General features: G+C 38.1%; 1 protein-coding gene across 7 annotated transcripts in view; it reads right to left on the reverse strand.

The window, feature by feature from the left end:
• Positions 1 to 774: 774 nt before the first annotated feature.
• Tmem87a (transmembrane protein 87A) overlaps positions 775 to 24,388 on the reverse strand; it is a 57,905-nt gene continuing 34,291 nt past the window's right edge. For 4 of the 7 annotated variants that reach the window (XM_008846819.3, XM_029570263.1, XM_029570264.1 and 1 more), the window contains 10 exons: positions 22,036 to 22,129; positions 21,105 to 21,176; positions 18,242 to 18,350; positions 14,293 to 14,351; positions 13,541 to 13,644; positions 10,581 to 10,654; positions 10,165 to 10,226; positions 8,235 to 8,290; positions 7,436 to 7,466; positions 775 to 1,379 (listed from right to left, as the gene is read on the reverse strand). In XM_008846819.3, coding sequence (XP_008845041.1) covers positions 1,338 to 1,379; positions 7,436 to 7,466; positions 8,235 to 8,290; positions 10,165 to 10,226; positions 10,581 to 10,654; positions 13,541 to 13,644; positions 14,293 to 14,351; positions 18,242 to 18,350; positions 21,105 to 21,176; positions 22,036 to 22,129 — 703 coding nt within the window. In that variant the 3' untranslated portion in view covers positions 775 to 1,337. Of the gene's footprint in view, positions 1,380 to 7,435; positions 7,467 to 8,234; positions 8,291 to 10,164; positions 10,227 to 10,580; positions 10,655 to 13,540; positions 13,645 to 14,292; positions 14,352 to 18,241; positions 18,351 to 20,262; positions 20,332 to 21,104; positions 21,177 to 22,035; positions 22,130 to 24,388 lie in introns of all 7 variants that reach the window. The other 3 variants (XM_008846818.3, XM_017801588.2, XM_029570265.1) reach the window with 2 other exon arrangements.

The raw sequence follows: 24,388 nt of genomic DNA on the forward strand, positions 1-24,388 counted from the left end.
AGCTGTAGAGAAATCTTACCTAATTGTTAATCACACTTCATGACAGTATGAGTTAAGACTGTAGTCACTGGTTCCAACAGAAAATAAGATAATCTACAATAAAAGTCATGGGGAAAAAGTCTCTGTAAGACAGTGTGAAAGAAGGGTGCAAAGAAAGTTTAAAATAAATGAGAAAAACATTAATTTTGTAAAATTTTTATATTAAAAAGTGACGTGAACTTTTCATGAAGAACAAAATTTTTAGGAAAGCAAAACTGGATAAAACCATGAAAACAGAAATACAGTGCTTCAAGTAAATCCCATCACCTTGTGATGTCCCTTATAAGCAGTCTCTAAACCAACACCAGATAATAGAACAGTCAGTCTTAAAACGAGCAGCAGCCCAGGGTCTCCATGCTACTTCATGCAAGAATAACTGTTAAGAGAAGCCAACAGGACAGAACCTAGGTCCTTTCCATAGCTCCCAGTTCTGAAGCATGATAGTCCCTCCTACAGGGTGTTTAATCACAGCACTTTCAGAGTGTGTCTTGGCATCTAGTGCAACTCCCAAAAAACAACACGAAGGCAAACCAAGCATTGCCTCCAACTGCACTGCCTGGGAGGTTTGCTAGGCAGGAGTTAAAACGTTTGGAGTGTGTACCACATTGCCAGCAATGGGATGTATAATATCAGATGTCAGAAGAGTTAAGCTAATATTTCTCTTTAAAGCACATCTGAAATAGAAAAATCTTTACACCATTTGTAAACAAAACTGCACTTGATTTTGCTTTTTTGAAACAATCTGAATCACATCTAACATTTTCTTTTCCTTCCTTTTGATCACTCATAGAACATGGCTCCTTAACGCAGAAGAGCCCACTTCACTCAAAACTACGTCTGTAAGATGTAACAGTGACTTCCCAGGAAACTGAAATTGACAGTTTCTCCCACCACCAATGCAACTTCCTAAATAAATAAAATTACAGGCAGTTGCTCCTAGAGATGACATATTATGCTGTTGATCACATAGTCCTTTTAAAGATGTTAAAACTTTTTAGTTTGAAAGATTAAACAACTGAAACAGAAAGTTCAGGAACAACATATAGGTTGCATAAACATCCATGGTGGGGTTTGGGAGTGAAAGGGTATCAATGTTGTAAGAAGTTTGTAGATTTTCTCATCCTATGCATGTGTTTTGAGAAAGATGTTCTTGTCTGACACCTCTCTCCAGCTTCCATGCATAAAGATCACAAATGGAGCAAGATGGCATTGCTTCTTTTAATCTCATGGAGCAGTATAGAAGACTGACATGCAAGCTGATCTCTTCCTTGACCATCAACTGCAAAGTTTCCCATTGTTTACTCCATTTTGGATCTTTCAAAGTGTGTGATCATTCGTTCCTAGGAAAGAAAAAGATTTATTCTAAGTACATTAAGTTAAAATGGTCTACATTTCAAATACTTTCTATGTGAATGATTCAAGCACATTTTTCACAAGTAGCTTTTTGTTTGTCAATTAAATGTTTCCAGTAATGTGTCTATCATTCTGAAACATTCCAGCCCTATGGTAGGTAGGTATGCCTTACATGATACATCTTTATTGAATCCTAATATTGATGGTCTAGTTGGATATAGAATTCTAGGATGAAGATTATTTTCCTCAGAGTTGAAAGGCATTGTTCTAGTGGCTTCTAATGTTGATGTTGAAAAGTCTGATTCCTTATCGTTTACATAATTTCTCCTCTATCTTTAAGTCCTTTTAAAAGTTTTAAAAACAGAAAGAAAGGCTTTGGAGAAAGTGATGTGAGCAGCAGAATAGAAAGCCCTGGGCCCCCTCTTCCCAAAGCACACTATTTCAACAGTATACCAAACAATTCCTTTTAAGATAAATCTAGCTAAGGGGCTCCTGAGTCACAAAGTTAACAATATCAAAGGTAACAGGAAGATCTGCAGAAACTTTCTACCATAATATAGCTCCTCAACCATCACTTAAATCTTGTGGCACGGTGCCACATGATCTGGAGAAACCTCTAGTGCCTAGCTGCTCTCAGAGGAGGAGAGTGAAGGTGAGGACTAGGAAAGACATCTAGCATCCTGACTCCTAGACGGTGCCCAAGGGCCTAGTTTCTGTCTTGTTGTAATCACAGCATTAAAGGCAAAGAGCCCCAGGTTGAAAGGTTGACAATAAAGATGAAGGCTTGGACAGGCAAGCATCACCCTGAGGCTCTCAACTCAGCACAGAGTAAGTAGGAGGGAAAGCTTTAAAGCACAGCTCCCTCCAGAGGAGAGCTGATTTATGAGCAGGCTCTGCTAGGGAGGCTGTCCATAGGACTGGCTCCTCCTGCCTTGAGAAACAGTGAAACACACCCATTGTTAAGGTACCTGAGCAAAAACATCTGGAAGCACCCTGCTGTTCTAAAAGAATTTCAGCACAGAAAACATACACTAGAGGGCAGAAGTGATTAGGAATTCTCAGGGGAAGGGAGACCTTTGCCTGAGAAGTTACATGTACAAGTCCACAGAAGTAGCTCATCCACAGAAGAGAAGGCCAGAATCACTGGTCAAACTGACTGGTGAGGGTTTTCTGTACAAGGCAAGTCTGTGAACCTCAAAAGAGATGGTTACTTTTCAAATCACAGACACTAACACTAAGGAAAAAGGAGAAACAAGGAGGTCTAAACAAAGGAATAGGCTATATCTGCAGAAATTAACCCTAATGAAAGGAAGGTATATTAAGTATGTTAACAGTAAATACAAAATAGTCCAGGACAGCAACTAGCTCAAAAAGCTCAGAAGAACAAAGTGAGAATTTCAGAAAAGAAACATTATTTTTTGAATATGCCAAAACTGGTTAACCTGTAAAAAATTATTAAATTTCTATAAATATGCAACTCATCAAGCCTGAAACATGAAAAAGAAAATCTGGGAAGACCTGTAACAATATTGACTTAGAAATCAAAAAGCTCCCAACACAAAAATTTCAGGAGCAGAGGGCTTCATTGGTGAATTCCCCCATACATTTAAAAATAAACTCCTTTTAAATTCTGCTAAATAATAAAGGACAGGAAATCCATTTAAAAGGAACTTCCAAGAAACACTTTTATGAGGCCAACATAACCTTGATCCAAAGCGAAACAAAGACATGAAAGAAAACATCGAGCAAATATATCAGATGAACACCACCACTAGCAAACTGAATTTAGGAACATATTAAAAGGACCACATACCAAAATTTAGTGGGATTCATCCCTGAAATTCAAGAACAGTTAGACATACAAAAACCAATCAAAGTGAAATAACCAAACACAAAGGAAAAAAACCACATGATCATACCATCTGATACAGAAAAAAAAAAGGATATCTGACAAACTTTAACACAAAATTCTCCTTAACATAATAAAGTCCATAATCCTTTATGATCATGAGGAATGTGAATGTGTCAAATTCTGTCAATTTTATTTAACACAGTACTGCCAGTCCTAGACAGAACAATTTATGCAAGCAAACAAAAGGTATCTAAATCAGAAAGGAAAAGGTTATCCTTGTTTGCTGATAACATGCTATTACTGTAAGTTTTAACGATGCAACCCCAAGCCTGCTAGAACTAATAAATGAATTCACTGGAGTGGCAGGATAGCAAATCAACATATGAAAATCAACTACATGTCTATGCATTAACAACGAAATATCTGAAAAGGAACTAAGAAAACAATCTAACAGAAAGAGTTACAGTTTACTCAGGAGTAAACTTAACCAAAAAGGTAAGAGACTCATACACTGAGAACAGTAAATATCACAAAAAGAAATGGAGACATACAACAGAAAGATATCCCATGCTCATAGACTGAAAGACTTGATATTATTAAAATATTCATACTGGGGCTGGAAAGATGGCTCAGTGGTTAAGAATACTAGCTGCTCTTGCAGAGGACCCAGGTTCAATTCCCAGCACCCATGTGGTAGCAAACAGCCATCTATAACTCCAGTTCCAGGGGATCCAGCATCCTTTTCTGACCTCTTCGAGCACTGCATGTCAGGGGTGCACTTATACATATGCAGGCAATACACTCATACACATAGAAAATAAAAAATAAAAATACAATATTAAAAAAATAAATGAAATATTCATACTACCCAAAGTAGCTTACAGATTCAATGCAATCCCTATCAAAATGTTGATGGATTTTTTTTTTTAACAGAAATGGTGTGGGGAAATATCCTAAAATTCATAAAGAACCGTAAATAACTTCAATAGTCAAAACAATTGAGAAGAAAGAAGAAAGCTAGAATCGTATTCTATGACTTTGAAATATATTGTACACCTACAGTAATGAAAACAGTATGGTATTAGTAGTATAAAGACAGACATATAGGGGCTGGAGTGATGGCTCAGCAGTTAAGAACACTGGTTGTTCTTGCAGAAGACCCAGGTTCGAATCCCAGCACCCACATGGCAGCTAACAATTGTCCATACTCCAGACCCAGGGGATCTGACAGCCTCTTCTGACCGTGGGCATTACCTACATGCAGGCAATACACTTCTTTATTTTTTTTTTACAATAAAATAAGTAAATAAAATTTTTTAAAAAGACAGACATATAGATGAATGAAATAAAGTGGAGAGCCCAGAAATAAACATATACGTGATTTCTGAAAAGACTATAGAATAGGAAAAGGATAAGTTGTTTAACAAATGGTGCTGGAGCAACTGGATAGCTACATATGGTATATAATAAATGTGGACTGTAATGTTACATAAAACAGACTAAAGACTTAAACATAGTATCTGAAACTTCAAAACTCCTAGGAGAAAAAAAAGTTCTTGACATTGATGTTAGCAATTTCTTAAATATGACACCAAAAGAACAGACAACAAGAAGAAAACAGGCCAAGAGAGCTATGTCAGACTGAGGAGCCTCGGCACACAAAGGAGAACGAAAGGCAATACGGAATGGAAGAAAATACCTGCAAATCATCTTTCATAAGGGGTTAAGATTTATTTATTTTATATGTATGAGTATTTGCCTACATATATGCATGTGTACCATGTGTGTGCCTGGTCCCTGTAGAGGCCAGAAGAGGGCACTGGATCCCCAGAAACTACAGTTACACATGGTTGTATACCACTATGTGGATGCTGGGAACCAAACCCAAGTCTTCTGCAGAACAACCAGTGCTTTCAACCAAAAGCTTTCTCTAGCCCCTCATACTGGGATAAAAATCCAAATGCAAGGAACTCTTAAAGGTCAGAAGTATCATAATCACAACTAACTAAATTTAAAAATCAGCAAATGGACAACATGTGCATGAAAAAAATCATTCTCACAAATCACCTGGAAAATGCAAATCAAAATGACTGGAAGCTATCTCACACCTGTTTGTATGACCACTATCAGAAACCAAAAAATAGTTGCATACCTTTAATTCTAGCACTCAGGAGGCAGGAGCAGGTGGATCTCTATGAGATCTAGTCCAGCCTGGTCTACCTAGTGAGTTCTAGTCCAGCCAGTGCTACTTACAGAGCTGTCTCAAAACCAAAACAAAAATTTAAAAAACAAAACAAAAAGAATCAACAAACAAAACACCAACAAAAAAACAACTGGTGAAGTTGTTGATAAAATACATTCCTGTGCCCTACTGTTGAGAATGTTAACATGGTATGGCCACTATGAAAACACCAGAGTTCCTCAAAATATTAAAATAGAACTATTACAAGATGCAGAAATCCCACTTCTGGGTATATATCCAAGAGAAATGAAATCACAATTTCAAAGACATTTCTATACTCCCATGTTTGTTCCAACATTATTCACAAAAGCTAAGATATAGAATTAACCCCAATGTCAATCAACACACACAGTATCACTATTTGTTTTCTTTGTTTGTTTGTTTTAAATCCTGCCACAAGTGACAAGAGAAATAAAACTTTCGGGAAATTATTTTAAGTCAAATAAGCAAGTCTGAGAACAAATACTGCATAATTCTACTTATATGAAGTTCTAAAATAAATGTGTAGAAGAATAAGAATGGTTGAGTTCTATGGGCTAGGGCAGGCAGAAAGGAGTGCATATAAAGTTTCAGTTAGGGACTGGGGAGATTGTTCGGTGGGTAAAGTACTTGTTGCATAAGGATGAGGACCTAGGTTGGGATTCCCAAAACCCACATAAAAGGCAGTTGCAATGGTGACCATGTCTAACTTCAACACTGGGGGCAGGGACAGGCAGATCCTGGGGCTCAATAACCAGCCTGTCTAGCCAAAATAGCAAGCTCTAGGTTCAGTTAGGGATCTTGCCTCAAAAAATAAAGTCAAGAGAGAAGGGAAAACAATGATGTCAACCTCTGGTCTCCAATCACACACATCCATCCACACACATATGTGCACACACAAACACATACCACCTGTGTACACACGTACATACACACACACACACACAGAGTTTCAACAAAATGAGATGTTCTAGAGATGTACTGTACACCACTGTGCTTTTATTTCACAACACTGTATTGTACACTAAAATTTGTAAGGAGGATAGATTCTGTGTTTACCTAACACATAAAAGGACTACGGTATCTATTAGGCATATTTGCAAAGTCTTAACAGTTCTTTCACAAAGGAGAATATTAGCTGAGATTAGTGTCGCCAAAAGTACTGTGATAAACTCTGTATCACATGAATGGCACAGTAAGGTTTCACGTAGTCAGCCATCTTCAGTTGAAGATACCACAATCAGAGAGCTAAGGCCTAAGGGAAACCCTGAGGGCAAATATTAAGCAGAGGAAGGCAACAAAAGAGAGATCCAGGAATCATAAAAATGTAACCAGAAAGCAAAGTGTTGGGTAGAGCAGTTCAGATCTCAGAGTTCTCAACTGTTTCAATGCACAGGACAGCTAAGAAATTTGACAGTTATACAGTGCCATATAGCAGGCCAGTGAGAAATTACATCATTTTTAGTAGACAAACTGAAACAGTAAGTCAAAATCAACCAAATGTTTCTAAATTACATTGTGAAATCAAGGGTCTCTAGAATAAACCCAGGCCACAATACTAGAAGACTTCATGAGAAGCCTCAATGAACTATAAGGAGCCATAATAAAATTACGTAATAATAATCCTCTCAACACTTTTCCTATTTTTGCCAAGATTAAACTAGGGTAAAAAAATGAATTTCTTAAAAACAAAAAAAGCACATAGTATGGAGTTCAATATCTATTACCTAATTTTTAAATGAAAATATTCTAAAGTCTGATCATTTAACTCTGAAAAAGGCAATATGTATACACAGACACAAGAAAGAAACCCTAATATTAGTTTTCCCATTCCTGCCGTTTTCAACCTTACTATAATTTATAACTCCTCAGTCCATTACTGAGTCTGATAAACAGACTCTTCCTCAATAGGATTCAAGACTGGTCACTACCATAACCACAGAGATAATGCCCAAAATTTGATTACTAACCTCGTCCGAATCCAACAGGGCTGGAAGTGCTCTGCAGAAAAACATAGTATTAAATGATGCAAAATAAAGCCATAAATGGTTCATAAAGGACAACAGAATAATGAATGCAACACAAAGCTTTTTTACAATTTATCTAAGATTTACATCAAAGCCCTTTAACAGGGGAAAGAAAAAGCAAATTAAAAAAGAATCAAGAATTACAGGAATTATATAGAAAAAATAAAACATACAATGAGTGACAGGATCAATGTTTCATTAACATAATAGCTCTGGGAAGGAAAAAAAATTCAGAAGAACAACCCCATGGATTTTCAGAAGATCTAGAATTAAAACTTCCTAAACAGAAATGTCATTTGAATGAACAATCCCTATGTGGTTTTGTTTGTATATTCTTCTTTTTTTTTTTTTTTTTTTTTTTTTTTTTTTTAATATTTTATTATTTTACGTGTGTGTTTTAATGTAAAAATCCCTTGTTTGTTTTTTTTTTTTATTTTTTTTTTTTTTTTTTTTTTTTTTTGGTCTTTTTGAGACAGGGTCTCCTTGTAGCCCCAGCTGGCCTGGAACTCACTCTGTAAACCAGGCCGGCCTCAAACTCACAGAGATTGTCTGTCTCTGCCTCTGCCCCTGCCTCCAAGTGCTGGGATTAAAGGCGTGTGCCACCACATCCAGCTAGTCCTAATCTTTTAATCATTCTTGGGCACTGTGTAGTATCATTAGCACTCTCTTCAGCTCATTCATTCAAAATTATATAATACTAACATTGAAACAGGATTCTTGTAGTAAGGATTCAAACACTTACACATCTGTCACAGAAGAAGGAACATTCTCTTCTACCCACTTCAAGTCATCTTCCAGCTAGAAACATATAAATACCAGTTATTACTAAATGGCACCAAATAATACATCAAGTATAGCTCTAAGTTCTTAAGATCTTTAGACTTTAACATAGGCTTTTGTAACTCTAGTAGTACATGCACATAAACAATGAAGCTGACACAAAAATCAAACAAGTATTTGACAAACATCTCCCCAACAGTCCCACTCCTAACCCCCACTCAGTCCTCTACTTCTGTGAATTCAACATTGTCAGATTTCACAATAAGACATCATGTGACGTAACTCTACTTCTCTATTTTTGCTTTTGTGGCCTGGGCTGCTAGACCCAAATTTTAAAAAATCAGCACCCAGACCAACACCATGGGGCTTCTCTCGTTTTCTTCTAGTGGTTTATAGTTTCAGGTCTTATATATTAAGACCATAATTTTTCTTTGCTTTGTTTCTTTCATTTGTTAGTGATACTGGGGACTGAACTAAGGCCTCACACATGCTAAGCTAGTTCTCTACAACTGAACACTTAAATCCCCAGACTCCTTAATCTACCTTGAAAAGACTTTATGTATATGGTATAAGATAGGGTTTAGGGTTTAATTTCATTCTTTTGAAAATGTATAATCAGTTTTCTCAATACTATTTATTGAAGAAACTGTCCTTTCTAACTATTTTGTGTCCTTGGCACAGTTGCCAAAAAAAAAAAAATCAAGTGACCATAAATGCATGAATGTATCTCTGGGCTCTCTACTGTGTTCCACTGGTTTATGTTTCTGTTTTTATGCCATATTTCAAATACTATAGCTTTATGGGTTTATTTTAGTGGTCCTGAGGATTTACCTGGTACTCATGCATGTTAAACATATACTCTACCATGAGCTACATCTCTAGTATACATACATTTTATGTCATATGTATATATGTATGTACACGTATGTGCAGGTGTGCATTCATCTGTGTGTGTGGAGGCCATATGTCAATGTTGTGTTTTCCTAAATTGTTCTTCACTGTATTTTTTTGAGATAATGCTTCTCACTGAGTCTGGAGTTCACTGATTAACTAGACTGGCTAGCCAGCATATGCCTGGGATTCTCCTGTGTACATCTCCCTAGCACCGGGTTTCAGGTAAAAGCTGCTGTGCCTGCCTCTTTACATAGATCTTGGGATGCATATCCAAATTCAGGTCCTCATGCTTACATAGCAAGTACTTTATCCACTGACATACCTCCCCAGCCCCACTGTGGTATATTTTGAAGTCAAGTAAGAGTGATGCCTTCAGCTTTGCTTTTTTCCTCAAGAGCACTTTAGCTATTTAGGTTTTTCTGTGGTTTCTTCCAAATATAATTCATTTTTTGTTGTTTTAGGTCTTTTTTTTTTTTTTTTGAGACAGGGGCTCCCTGTAGCCCCAGGTGGCCTGGAACTCATTATGTAGACTAGATTGCCCTCCATCTCAGAGCTCCAACTGCCTCTGCCTCCCAAGGGCTGGGGTCAAAGGCACATACCACTGTTTTTTATTTCTGTGAAAAACGCCATTGTGATTCCAAGAGAGATTACAGCATTTGGCTTAGGTAGTATGAACATTATAATAAATATAGGTTGACAAGATGGCTCAGTAGGTAGAGAAACCTGCTGCTAAGCCTGGGGATATGATTTTGATACCTGGAACCCACATGGTGGCAAGAGAGAACCATCTCCTGCAAGTTGTCCTCTGACCACACAGGCCTTGTGATATGCCCCCCCATACAACATACACACATAAACAAAAACATAAATGTAGTATGTACTAAAATACTTTAAAGCAAGCTTATTTACAAGTTACAAAAATCCTTAAAGCCTATATATAACAATCATGAGTTCAACGAAGGGCAAAAGATCCAAGAAAGGAAAAAGGTCATACTTACTGCTTTGCTTCCTTTACTATTCCCATTTGGTTCTTGCTTGGTACTTCTCATCTTCATGCCTTCTACAAAAAAGAGAAGGAGGACCCACAGACTGGCTAACCTTGTCATCAAACTGGCAACAATTGCAGAACATATTCAGAGATTTATTTTAAGCTTGCTAACTGAATTATACAACAGATTTTTCTCCATTCTTACATTTATGATGAAAGTTCAAAGCTAAATTTGTATCTTACTTTTATAAGAAAACTGGACATTTAATGTAGAAATATCTGCTCAGTTTATCATGGCTTCATCTTAAAACTTATTCTTTCTTCATCCTAACTTTACCACACAGAACTTAGATGAAAAAATATTTAATCCTTTTTCTTTGAAAAAAATGTTTAAAGCACAAATAAAAAGACAAATTGTATCATTACCAAAGCTTTCTTTCAACATAGGTTCCTTCTGTTCATCTTCTTCATCCTCTTCTGACAATGGTGAAAAGGCAAACCTGACAGAACAGAATGGGAAGGAAAAAAATCAGAAAACACTAGCATCGTCTATCTGAAAATTATATTATTGAAACTGCATTTGCAGTAGCTCACAAAATAAGAAACTATGGTGTAGCTATCATGACCATACTTTAACATGACAAATCAGAAGACTTAATTTTAATATGGATATTGATAACCATGCGTTGGGAGAGTGGTGAGGTAAAGACTCCTCAAATGGTGACAATTACGGCAAAGGGCTGCCCAAGGAAGAAATGGATCTATTACCTTATCACCTAATTTCTATGCTACACAGTCTGCACAAATTCTTTAGTATAAAGACTAGAAAGATCAAGGGGGTGAGTGAACCAGAAAAGTATGTAATGTTTTTCTTAATTTTTATTACCATTAATTAGTTGTTTGTGTATGTGAGACATGGATGTGTGTAGATGTGTACCATGCACAGCATGTGTGTGGAGGTCAGAGGACAAATTCCCAGAGTCAATTCTCTCCTCCTTTCACCAAGTGGGTCTCAGGGATTGAAGTCAGGTCATCAGGCTTGGTGGCAGATGCTTTTACCTGCTGCACTATCTTGCTGGCCCTGTAATGATTTTACAAGACACATGAGCTTTTTCTTTAAAGCTATCCCTACCACATACTAGGTCCCTTAAATGCTGGGAATATTCATGGTACTGTTGTAGTCACATAAATGTAGTATCATTAAACACAGATATGTAGACAAAACTCATTCTTTTGGTGTAAGTCTGAGCCAAAGGCCAGAAGGTAGTTTGTATAATGAAAAATTAACCTTACTCAAAAAGATGTCTGGTCTTTGCCCCTGAGTACTGGGAGGGGATCTCCACACCTATGCAATGTCCTACCTGATGGAAATATCTCTGTTTCTCTTGGGTCTTGGCTATAAACAGTCTAGTATAGTTTATAAAAGGGGCTAAAGGCCATAATGTTTCAGCTCTGACCTAAGCATGGAAGAGAGACTACAGATCTTTTTGTATGACGACCAGGAAAGAAGCTTTTAAAAGTCAGCCACATAGGCAGTATGTGACTGAACTCTAACAAAATCTCTGGACACCCAAGTTTCAGGTGATTTCCCAGGCTGGCAACACTGCACATTATTTGGCCAGGATGAAGTAACACTGTCCATGTCAGCACAGACAGAAATAACTAGAAGCTCTTCATTTGGGGTCCTCTAGACTCTGCATTAAAAAGTCTCTTCTCTTGATTTAATATAGTTTGTACCCTTTCTCTGAAGTAAACCATAGCCATGAACATAACACTTTAAGTGAGTTTTATGAGACTTTCTAGTAAAATAATCAAACCTGAGAATGGTTGTAGGAACCAAATAGTTTGCAATTAGTATCAGACTGAGTAGTCTTATCAGGGCTCTTCTCTTAGGCTCTGTAGCCAGGTTAACTCTGGTTAGGCAGGAATAGCTGTTTTCTGTTGCAGAATTCATGTTTGGGATGAGGGAGAATAAGGTACACATTAACGAATAAATGAAAAAATATATACGATTTGGAAGATAGTAGGTGTGATGGTGGGGGATGGGTGGAACAGGGTAAGGGAATACTGGAGTCCATGATATGCCTATGGTATCCCTTTATAATTGCCTATAAATAAAAAAGATATTAAATTATTATACCTTATCCCAGTTTTAATTCTCCACATACACATAGCACCATTAACATAACTAAGCCATTAACATGGGAAATCATACAGAATGGTAGGTAGCGTTCAGAAAAGAAAAAGCAAGACAGTAAAGCAAAAACATTTTTAAAGACTGAGGAAATGAAGCATTTAAAACCTAACTGTAGCTAACAAGTAACAGCTCAATAGACATGTAAAAGGAGGGTCCTCAATGCTACACATTCTTTCTGAACAGCAGGATTTCAGATCTCCTTTATTTTCTTGCACAGTTTTTCTCTATTACTTGATTTTTCTTTTTATTAAGTGAACACAGTAAACACATAGTTTGAGAACACGGCAAAGCTATTTTCACCCAATCTTTTTTTTTTTTGGTCTTCCTGTAGCCCCAGCTGATGAAACTCACAATGTAAACCAAGCTGCCTCAATCTCACAGAGATCCACCTGCCTCTGCCTCCTGAGTGCTGGGATTAAAGGCGTGCACTACCACGCCAGCTCTCTTTCCCAATCTTTTATTGGTATACCTGATTATAGAGGTTAACTGTTCAGTTATACCATCCTACACTTCCTCTTTTTGGGTAGTATTACTTAACATGAGTTCTTATTCATCTAAATATAAGAGAGGAAAAAGATGGGAAACAAAGGCATAGACATTCACAAACTAAAAGTAAGCAGTCCCTAAATAATCAGGATTTGCCTGTCACATTTACAAGATGATGTTAAATTCCAAAGTCAGTAACAGAGGTTTTCATTTCAACCTATAAAGTCAGCTAGACAAGGCATACAAAAATTTTTCTTTTTTTCTGGGTACTAGAAAGGAGAGATTCTCAATTATTTCTATCTTATTTACCTAAACAATTATTTGATATTAGAAGTATCAGCAGATGTTAGAGCTGAAAGGGACCACATACTCAATTTTATTTCCCTTCTTTATATGAAAAGGAACTAAGAGGGCTAAAGAGATGGCTCAGTGGTTAAGAGCACTGACTACTCTTCCACAGGCATTGCATGCAGGGGTGCACTTACATACACGAAGGCAAAACACTCATAAAATCAAATAGGAACTAAGGCCCACAGGAGTGAGGACACAGCAAGCCAGAACTACAAAGTAAGTTAACAGAAGAGCTGAGATAGCACTCAAACCCATATCGCATTATGTGACACAACCCTGACACTGCTTCCTAATACACCAGCCCTAATTGATGACATGATCATTATGGCAGCAGAATAAAGTGTGCATGAACCTCTGGTTATTTGCTGATGGTCGCCAGAGAATCATGATGACAAAGAGGATCATGGAAAACAGCAATCGCCAAATGGCATCATCCACCCACAGTTCCCGCCAGTCCTACAATAAAGGGGAAAAAAAATATAACACTTATTATCTTAACAGTGTTCACAATCCCTTGGCACAGAACAACAATCACTATTGTTAAAAGAAAGTCATCTGACATCTGGAAAGAGCACCTGTTAAAGCTTCATCACAGTTCTGAGAATCTTTTGTGGACTTTTTTTTTTGACACAGGGTCTGCCTATAGCCCCAGCTGGCCTAGAATTCACTATGTAGACTAGGCAGGGCTTGAACTCAGAGATCTACCTGCCTCTGCCTCTGGGATTTAAGGTGTGCACTAACATGCCCAGCCTTAAATTCTTAAGCATTTTTTAAATTTTATTATTTTTATTTTATGTGTATGCATGTATTGCCTGCATGCAGGTAAGTAAGTGCACCTGTGTCATGCAATGCCTGCGGAGGTCAGAAGAGGCTGTTGGATCCCCTGGGACTAGAGTTACAGACAGCTGTTAGCTGCCATGTGGGTGCTGGGATTCGATTTGAACCCAGGTTTTCTGCAAGAACAACCAGTGTTCTTAACTGCTAAGCCATTTCTCCAGCCCCACATTCTTAAGCCTTTTAAGAATCTTCTCACTCTACTCAATGTCATCTTCATGTATAAATAAGACAGTACTTTATTAATAAACGTATGTGTTTATAACTTACCGACTGGCAAGTCACTATTCTGAACTTCATGGTTGTCCAGATGATGAACACAATAGATGCTAAAATGAAAGAACTTGGTCAGAACATGAATGGTGGCTTACATTCCTAATACATCATTCACTGATCCTAAATAAGCAGAATTCCATACTCCTGACCCCAAAACATTATTATCACTTTTATTTTCACAAATACAGTCAATCTAAACTTATTAAAATATCTACTATAGCCAGGTGTGATAGTACATGACTTTAATCCCAGCACTTGGGAGGCAGAGGCAGGTGGATCTCTGTTAGTTCCAGGCCATCTGGGGCTACTGGGAGACCCTGTCTCAAAAATAACAACAAATCTACTTTAAGTAAGGCCCATAATATATAACAACCTCCATGTTGCCAACATTACCTGTAAAGAATACCCTTATGTCAAGGTAGGGTGGGGTAGGTAGGGAGCACACATTCTTTAATCCCAGCACTTGGGAGGCAGAAGCAGGTAGATCTCTGAGTTTGAGGTCAGCCTGGTCTACACAGTGAGTTCTAGGCCAGTCAGAGTTACATAATAAGACTTTGTCTCAAAACAAAGAGAATAGTTTTCAATAATTTTGTCTTTATCATCTGACTACTTTAGTAACCTCAAATTGGAACAGAAGCTACTGGAAATGTGGCTTTTATCAGCATTGTCAATATAAATTTTTCTTTCTTTTAGTGTATGGTGCTAATTTTCCAATGGCTAGTCAGATGAAAAAATGGTTGACAACACAACTGCAATACAAACAGAGCAGCTGGTTCCAATCATAGGTCAAATCTAACTACTCTTGGTACAAGAGTCAAGAGGCAGGCACATTAGCATGGTTTAGATACAGTCTATCTAAGGTCTGTGTTTTATGTATGTTTAATGACATACATAAAAGCACTGGAATAGTAGTGTGCCCTAATCTACAATTCTACAGCTTTTTAATAGAACCAAGTAAGTAGCTCAGTAGATCACTTGCCTAGTGTGTAAGATGATTCAATCCTTACACACACACACACACACACACACACACACACACACACACACATACCATAAAACCAAATAAGCATGTAAAAATGTCTTCTAAATTAATCACACTATATGGCACACAGTTCCAGTTAATTTGACTTAGAAATGATGGCATATATCTACTCCAATCCTTGGAAGCCTGAATATGAGAGCACCAGGAACTTAAGGCCAACCTGGGCTACATAGCAAGATCCAGTCAAGAAAAGGAAAAAAGGTACTTGCTTGAAGAAACAGAATGCCTCAAAAGAATGGATATATGTGCAGAAATTATGAAATTTAGTTTTTTCACTAATATATTTAAAAATGAATGGCTCTTGTCATGCATGGTGGGACAAGCCTTTAATCCCAGCACTTGGAAGGCAGAGGCAGGTAGATTTCTACGAGATGGAGGCCAGCCTGATCATACTGAGTTCCAGGTCGGTTGGGGCTACACGGAGACCATGTCTCAAAAAACAAAAGAAAAAAAGAATGGCTCTTAAAGTCTTAAAAATTTATTATACTGGGGATGGAGAGATGGCTCAGCAGTTAAGAACACTGGTTGTTCTTGCAGAAGACCCGGGTTCAAATCCCAGTACCCACATGGCAGCTAACAACTGTCTGTAACTCCAGTTCCAGGGGATCCAACAGCCTCTTCTTGTCCTCCGTGGGCACTGCATGACAAGGGTGCACTTATCTACAGATAGGCAATACACGCATACACATAAAATAAAAATAATAAATAAATATTTTTTTGAAAATTTACTATTAAAGTTTTTATTTGTGGGGTGATATGGATTCCTGTAGGTGAGTGCACATGAGTGTGGAGGCCAGAGATGAATGACCAGTATCTTTTTCAATCACTTCTCCAACTTGTTATTTCAGACTGAACCTGGAGTTCACCAACTGGCTAGACTGGCTGGCCAGCAAGCCGCAGGGATCCTCCTGTCTCCGCCTCTCCAGAGCCAGAATTATGGGTACATGATGTCACACTCAGCTTTTGTGTGTATGGGTGTCACACCATCTCCAATGGAGCCCACATGAGATCCTCCGTGGGTCGAGGCTGGAACTTCAAGGAAGGTTGCCTCTTGGAGTTGGTTGTGCTGAGAAACATGCAGTGTACTTGGCATGCTTTACTTGCTATTATTTTTCTGTCACTGTATCTTGGGCTTTCTGGGGGCCCGGAAAGCACCTGGTGTCCTTGGCACCGCTATCACTACCTTTATTAAGATGAAATAGTTATGTTTATAAGTCCCATACTTGGAAGGATTTCATGAGAGCTACAGGATTAGAATAGGATATTGATGTAACTTGGGGTTTGGAACATATTAATGAATAAGGAAAAATAAAAGATAGATATATAGCAACATTGTTGTGTATCACCTAGAATTCAAACAGAAACATTAATAATTACAGAGCTAGTATTGAAAGTACAATAGTGGTTTGAGGTCAGCTCACCGGGTAACCACAAAACATAAAGGTCTCTAATGTAACTCACTAAGATGAAAAACAAACTTTCTCTTTAGTGTTAGTTAAAGTTTGACAATGTATTGTTCACCTGTGTTTCACTTTTGTCTCTGGAATCAGAACTCTTAAAAAATGGTTAAACTGTAAAACAATGGCTTACTGATGTAATCATGTAACTTTGTAATTTATAATCTGAGCTCTGCAGCTGCAAAATTACACTCAGACTTGCACCAACTCCTGTGTGTTTGTCTGTTTGTCATTCGCCGAATCCTTGTCCACCCTTTCGGGGACCCTGCTCCCGTCGGACTGAACTGCTCCGGTCTGGGCTGGTCCGATGCTGGGAATTGAACCTGGGTCCTCTGCAGAGCAGTCAGTGCTCTTAACCGCTGAGCCATCTCTCCAGCCCCCAGAACAGAAATTCTTAACCTGAGAGGCTATCAGTAGTTACAGAGAGCAGAGAGTTTTTTTTCATTTTATTAAAAGAAAGCATTCTTTTTGTCTAGTCTTTTTCCAGAGCTGAGGACCGAACCCAGGGCCTTGTGCTTGCTAAGCAAGTGCTCTACCACTGAGCTAAATCCCCAACCCTTCAAAGAAAGCATTCTTAGCTCTAATCAAAATCTCTAAAGGATTTATAACTTTTAAAAAAAGTTATTTATTTTTTTATTTTATATGTATGATTGTATTGCCTGCATGTGTGTAAGTACACCCATATCATGGTCAGAAGAAGGCTTTGGATTCCCTGAAACTGGAGTTAGAGATGGTTGTTAGCTGCCATGGGGGTGCTGGGAATTGAACCCAGGTCCTCAGTGCTCTTGGCATCTCTCCAGTCCCGGATTATGACATTTTAAAAGAGATTAAGTTTTGGGGGGCGGCTCAGGCAAGTGCTACCCAAGCATAAGGACTGGAGTTCCTACTATTCATGTAAAAAACCCAGGTGTGGGGGCTAAGAAAATGTTTCAGTAGGGAAGGTGCTTGTTGTTCAAGCATGAGAACCTGAGTTCAGTTCCCCAGCACCCTTGTAAAAAAGCTCAGCATGGTGACTTGCACCTGTAATCCTAGCACTAGAAGGCCGAGGTAGGAGGATATCTGGAGCTCTCAGACCATCTAGTCTTCCCAAATTCATGAGTTACAGGTTCAGTGAGAGACCATGTCTCAGAAAATAAGTTGGAAAGTGATAGAAAAAGACACCTGGCCTTGACCTCTGACCTCTACATGCATGTGCACCTATGTGTGCACATAACCTCCCCCAACACATACACCATCCTTACTTAACTCCAGTTCCAGGGGAATTCAACATCCTCTTTTGACCTCCATGGCACTGCATGACATGGGTGCACTCACATACACGCAGGCAATACACTCATACACATAAAATAAAAATAATAAATAAAATATTTTTTTTAAAAAAAGAATTTCTGTTCTGAAAGAATCACATGATCATTTTTCAACACAAAGAAAATTCCCGACTTACCTGCCACTGCCAAGATAAGTGTATTGGTGAAATGCCGGTACAAAGACAGCTTTACAATGTTCCTCCGAAGTTTTAATAGCTTCATTGTTTGAGTCAAGCTAATAAATATGTGTTTCCAAGTCAAGGAATTAAACGTTCAGAAAGTTAAGTTACAAATCTCAGTGATCTTACAGCTGTCTTACTTAATCTCACAAATACAAACTCACCATGATTACCAGTAAGATACAGAAAAGAGGACAGAACCAGGGTAAGATAAGAATGGAAAAATAAAAGGAAAAAATACAAAGAAAAAAACAGGAACCAGACTTGCTAGAAAAAAAAGTTAAAGACGAAAAAAAAGACAAAGTGACATACAAGGGACAGAGTATCAAAGATAGCACTTCGTCCTCAGCAGGCCTGGCTAATCTGCCTTCAAACCATAATTACACTTGCATCCACAAATACACTGTCCCCCCACCTCCCCATAGTGCCATCTTATACAACTACTATCATCTGCTGGCACTATGGTTAAGGCCCAACTGCCTGAGAATCCCAGGCAATTATCCAAAAGCAGTGAAGCTTCATTTTAATAACATTATTCCCAAGTAGAAGTTCTCAAGGAAGGACAAAAAGGGAACTAAGGATTATTATGGATATGTCTGTTCTCACATTCAACTTTCAGAATGAGAAACAGAGGTTTATGAGATGGTTCCGCTGGGTAGAGGTACTGAATATCCAACAATGCAAGACTGACAGCCTGAGTTCCATCCCCAGAACCCAAAAGTGGAAGGACAAGACCTAAAACACAAATTTGTCCTCTGAAACTCCCCATGTGTACTGTGGCGCAACCCCCTCCCCACCCCCCAACAGAAACACACACACACACATAAAAATTAAATGTGAATAAATAAAGGGGCTAGAAGGAGGGCTCAGCAGTTGAAAGTGCATGCACTCTTGCAGAGAACCCAGGTTAGGTTTCCAGTACCCACACCAGGCAGCTTACAACTGCTTGTAACTCTAACTCCAAGATATCCAATGCCCTCTTCTGGCTTCCACAAGCAGTGTACTCACACGCAAAAAAAACCACACAGGTACATACATAGACACATAATTTAAAATAAAAATGGAATCTTATTACATATAAGGGAGCTTGAGCTTGCTGTGCCTTTACCAGATCCTTCACTGTTTCTTAATCCTATCTTACCCTTCACTCTCCCAATACTCACAGAGTCACTAAGTATACTTGGCAAGATACTAATCTAGAAAAGTTTTGGTCATTTAGACACTTTAATTTTGATCTTTTTTGCTATACTCACTCAAATTCACAAAATTACATTTTTTTTCACACTGTTTTTTATAACCATTACAATCTGTCAAGGCAGAAATACTACAAATTTCACTAGGATCAAATATATGCAGACCAAAAAGAAAACTTAGAATACCCCTAAAAGATAAATTATAAAAACTTAAGTGTTTAAGGGAAAGGAGAAAATAATCAAATAGTAACTTGTTTGTAAGCTGCCTTTTTTGGTGAATGAATCAGTATTTATTCTGAAGGGTTAAAGTTTTCAGAACATTCCAATTCAGCTTTTGAAAGAACAAGACACTCCTCCTTCCTAGAGCTGAAACTTGCTAACTGTACTTAAGAGACTTAGAAGAATCAAACCCCTCAAGTAGTTCCTGAAAACACATTTTACGGATCAAACATTTTTCATAAACTTCATAATTGCTAGACCAAAAGAAAGAGCAGCACCAGCACGCCAATGATTCTCATACCAAGTAAGATAAACAAATAATATCCAAAATCAAGAGGACACGCTCATTTTAAAAAAAGCAGAAACTTTTAGTTGTGCTTAGCAACTGAATTCTGTGATCTTAAGAATTAAAAAACAAACAAAAAACTGCTTACCTGCACCCCCAAGCTGTTAACACATAAAATATACCATTTCCCAATTAAGGAGAAATCAACAGAAAGATTAATGGAAAGCAATCTCCAAGGGGAGAAAATGGACTGCCATCAAACAAGCCAACGAGAAGGATATCCACCAGCACAGGGCAGTGTCTAGGAAAGCCAAGGGTATAAAGGCCAAGGAAGCAAGATCAGTCTGGGCCTGCAGACAAAGAAAATGAGGTGGTGAAAACAGATGGCTAGAGAGGCACAGAGAAGAAACCAGCACACAATTCTGCATTTATACAGTCAGCCAGAATGATGTGGCATTTGAACTGAAAGAAGACTATCAGGGCTAACACTTGGCTTCTGATCACTCTTCCCTTCTTACAAACCTAAACAGAGGGCATTCAGCTGTAAGTACTTTACACAAATTGTCAATTACAATCGTAATTCAATGAAACTGCTGCTAAATACTACCATAGAATTCCTAGCACACTAGACTCATTAAGAGATGACAACACAAAAAAGTCCTAGTGCTTATAACCCCATCCCGTCAGGATTTCCTATCACTGCCATTTAAGCTAACACTAAAAAGATACTTCTCACATTTTAAGTAATTATTGTTATCATTAATACACTAAGAATTATTGATTCACAAAATTGTAACAATGAAATTTTACGAACAGTAACTCACCCTTCAAATAAAACGTAAGCAGTTACATTTAACCAAAACTACACTGCTAGCTTTCAGAGGTATAAACATATAAATGTAAGATGCTTTTTTTTTTTGTCTTTTTGAGACAGGGTCTCCTTGTAGCCCCAGCTGTACTGGAACTCACTATGTAGACAAGGCTGGCCTCAAACTCACAAAGATCTGCCACCTTTGCCTCCCAAGTGCTGGGATTAAAGGTGTGCGCTATGACGCCCAGCAATGTAAGATGCTTTTTATATACTCCTAACAACCCAATCACCGGAGAATTATTGAAAGGATATCCATAAAATAATACAGGCATCAATTGCTGAGAGGGCCAGGCTTACTATCAGAGCCAAGGAGTAAGAAAAATACTACAGCAGCAGAAGAAAGAAAACACAATCAATAGAGGGTTAGTTGCTAAGAGTTTAAAGAAAGTACATACGAAGGAAAGTGTGTGTTGAAAAGCAGTTTTACAATCACAAATACTGAAAGAAAGCACTGCTAAACTTAGCGAGCCAACTATACAGAATTTAACAGGGGTAATAGAATCCGATTTTTAAATAATTTTAATGCCCCAAAGGGCCTACTTCACATTAACTCAACTCACGAATCAATTTCGTTATCACTCACATCTTTATGCTTTAGTTTTCTTCCTTGGCAATGGATGACGTGAAACTTAATTGCATCTAAGCCTTTATATTTCAAGTGCTAGGAAAGCAATCAAGTTGTTGCTTTAGATTAGATGAGCCAGTAAATAGGCATCAATTGCCTGGGAGACAATTTGTGGACAGATGGGCAGGTACTCATGGATCATACCCTAAACTTATGAAGCTCTAACAGAGAAAATTAGGAAAAAAAAAAAAAACCACTTAAGTTATATAGGTTGAACATCCCTAATTCAAAAACGCCAAACCTATGACATTAAATACTTTGAGATTTTGAAGCATTGCAGATGTTAGATTTTTAGATCAACAGATGCTCAGCCAGTAGTCTATACAAACATTCCAAAATCTGAAAAGCTCTCAAATCTCAAACACTCCTGAACCTCAGCATTTCAGATCAGTACATGCCTTTTGAAAATCAGAACCCACAGACAACAAAAGAAAAGCAGTCCACAGACACTTCAACTCACGTTCTCAAGACAAAAACATTAAAATTGAACTGATCATAAAAATTCAAACTAAGAAAACTTCATAAATAAAAAAACAATCCTGTCTAAGCAATACTGACCCCTGTAACTCTGAGGACACCTTCCATGCCAGAGAACAAAAGATAGAGGGCTCCTGCCACCACAACCTTGTGAAGAGTGACTCCAAGGCGAGGCCTAAAAAGGAAGCAAAGAGACAGCCAACTGAGTACACAAGCAGCAAGTCACAAGGCAAGCTAACTGTTGGGGACGAGTGGCAATTAGTACAGATCAAGTCAGTGACAACACATACCTGATTCACCTGAGAGAAAGAAAACCACACCTAAGATCAACAGGTCTTTAAAAAAGACAAGAATACTATAACTTAAGATCTGGTCCTTTGTTACTACATTTTTAAAACTATCATAGAAAATTTTGGAAACATATTAAAACCTAGAATAAACCCCAATAAACAAACCCATCACTGTCCCAACAACTACCAATCTATGTCTAATTCTGTCCAATGCACACCCCATTAATTTTCCATCCTTTTATATTATCTAGAAAAATGTTCCAATCAGTGTATCTTTTTATCTGTGTATGGCTCAGCACGTGATTTTTAAAAGATGTGGACTTTGGGGCTAAAGAGATGGCTCAGCAGTTAAGAGCACTGGCTACTCTTGAGAGGATGTAGGTTTAGTTCCCAGCACCCACATGCAGCTAACAACCATCTATAACTCCAGCTCCAGTGGATCCAATGTCTTCTTCTGATTCCTGTGAGCATTGCATGACACCTATGCGCTGACATACATGCAGGCAAAACACTCATACACATATGGCACCCTGCCTTAAACCAAGAACTACAACAACAAAACATAAACTCAGTAACATTAGCAAATCTTGCAGTTCATTACCTAACATCAAGCTTAAAACTCAACTAAAAATAAGGTTTTTTAGCAACCTCTATTAGAAAGTGGAAAAGCCTTGAATCCTAATATTCAAAAATCCTACTGAATCAGAATCTATATTTTAACAAAACTACCAGGTGGCTCATAGTATATAGACTGAGATCCACTGGCTTCAATTATATCTTCCTAAGCCATATATATCTATACTGCTATATCCAGCTAGGAAGACCTCCATAAGGGTAGAGAACCTTCCTCTACTGATGTATCTTATAAATCCTGAATATGTAATCACATTTAAAAAGGTAAATATTTGTTAAATAATTTTAAGTATTAACTCCTTGCTTAATGTTAAACTCCTTGAAATACCTGTTTCTCTCTGGACTATTCCTGTCCTATTCTCTCTTGAATTCCCTCTAATTGGGTTTTTATTTCTATCATTTCACCAAAACTATTCTTGTTATGATCACTAACATTCTCCATTCTGCTAAATTCAATAATTAATTCTCAGTCCTCTTATTTGACCTATCAGAGCATCTGATTCAATTAGTAATTCTTCCTTGAAACAGAGTCTTCAGTTTGTCTCCACCCTCAATGGTCACTCCTCGATTTCCTCTGCTAACTCTACTGCATGCTGCTGACTCCAAACAGAAATTGTGCAAAGACCCAGTCTTTGAATCTTTTCTATCTCATTCACTTCCTTGGTGACCAAATCTAGTCTCATGACTTTAGATAGTATCTGCATCTTGATGACTTTCAAATTTCTTTTTTCTGGTCTTTTTGAGACAGGGTCTCCCAGTAGCCCAGCTGGCCTCAAACTCACAGAGATCCACCTACCTCTGCCTCCCGAGTCCTGGGATTAAAGGCATGAGCCATCACAGAGGTTCAAAGTTCTTTTTAAAAAAAATTTATTATTTTTATCTTATGTATATGAGTGTTTTGTCTGCATGTATGTGCCCTCAGAGGAAGAGGGCATTGGATCCCCTGTAACTAGGGTTATAAATGGTTATTAGCCGCCATGTGGGTGCTGGGAACTGAACCCAGGTCCTCTGCAAAAGCAGCCAGTGCTCTTAACTGCTGAGCCATCTTTCCAGCCCCTCAAACCTCTATGTTGGCCTCAGCCTCTCCCCAGGTTATCTAGCTAAGCTCTTAATCTTGCCATGGTGCCAAGCCAATTCCACCTAAGGTCTTCCTGCACTCAGGAAATGTCAACTCCCTCCTGCCACTTGAGCAGACCCAAACAGGTGGCATCATCCTTAGTTCCTCTTCTTTTACATCAAACATCTGATCATCAGGAAATTCTACTGGCTCTACCTTCAAAACATGTATAGAATCTGATCACATCTCAACATCTCTTCCTCTGGGTGAATAGACAGTCCCCTTGCTTTCTTGGAATCTTTGCTTGGATGTCACTAAGTGAGGCCTTCCTGCCACCCTATTTATAACTGCAAGTTGAAACTCCTGCTAAGTACTCCTTGTTCGATTTACTCTGCTCTGTAGTACTTTTCACTGATATACTGCTTATTTAACTCATTTCAATTTTGTCTGTGTT

This window comes from Nannospalax galili, unplaced genomic scaffold (assembly GCF_000622305.1).
Source record: "Nannospalax galili isolate Female #2095 unplaced genomic scaffold, S.galili_v1.0 scaffold342, whole genome shotgun sequence".
NCBI lineage: Eukaryota > Metazoa > Chordata > Mammalia > Rodentia > Spalacidae > Nannospalax > Nannospalax galili.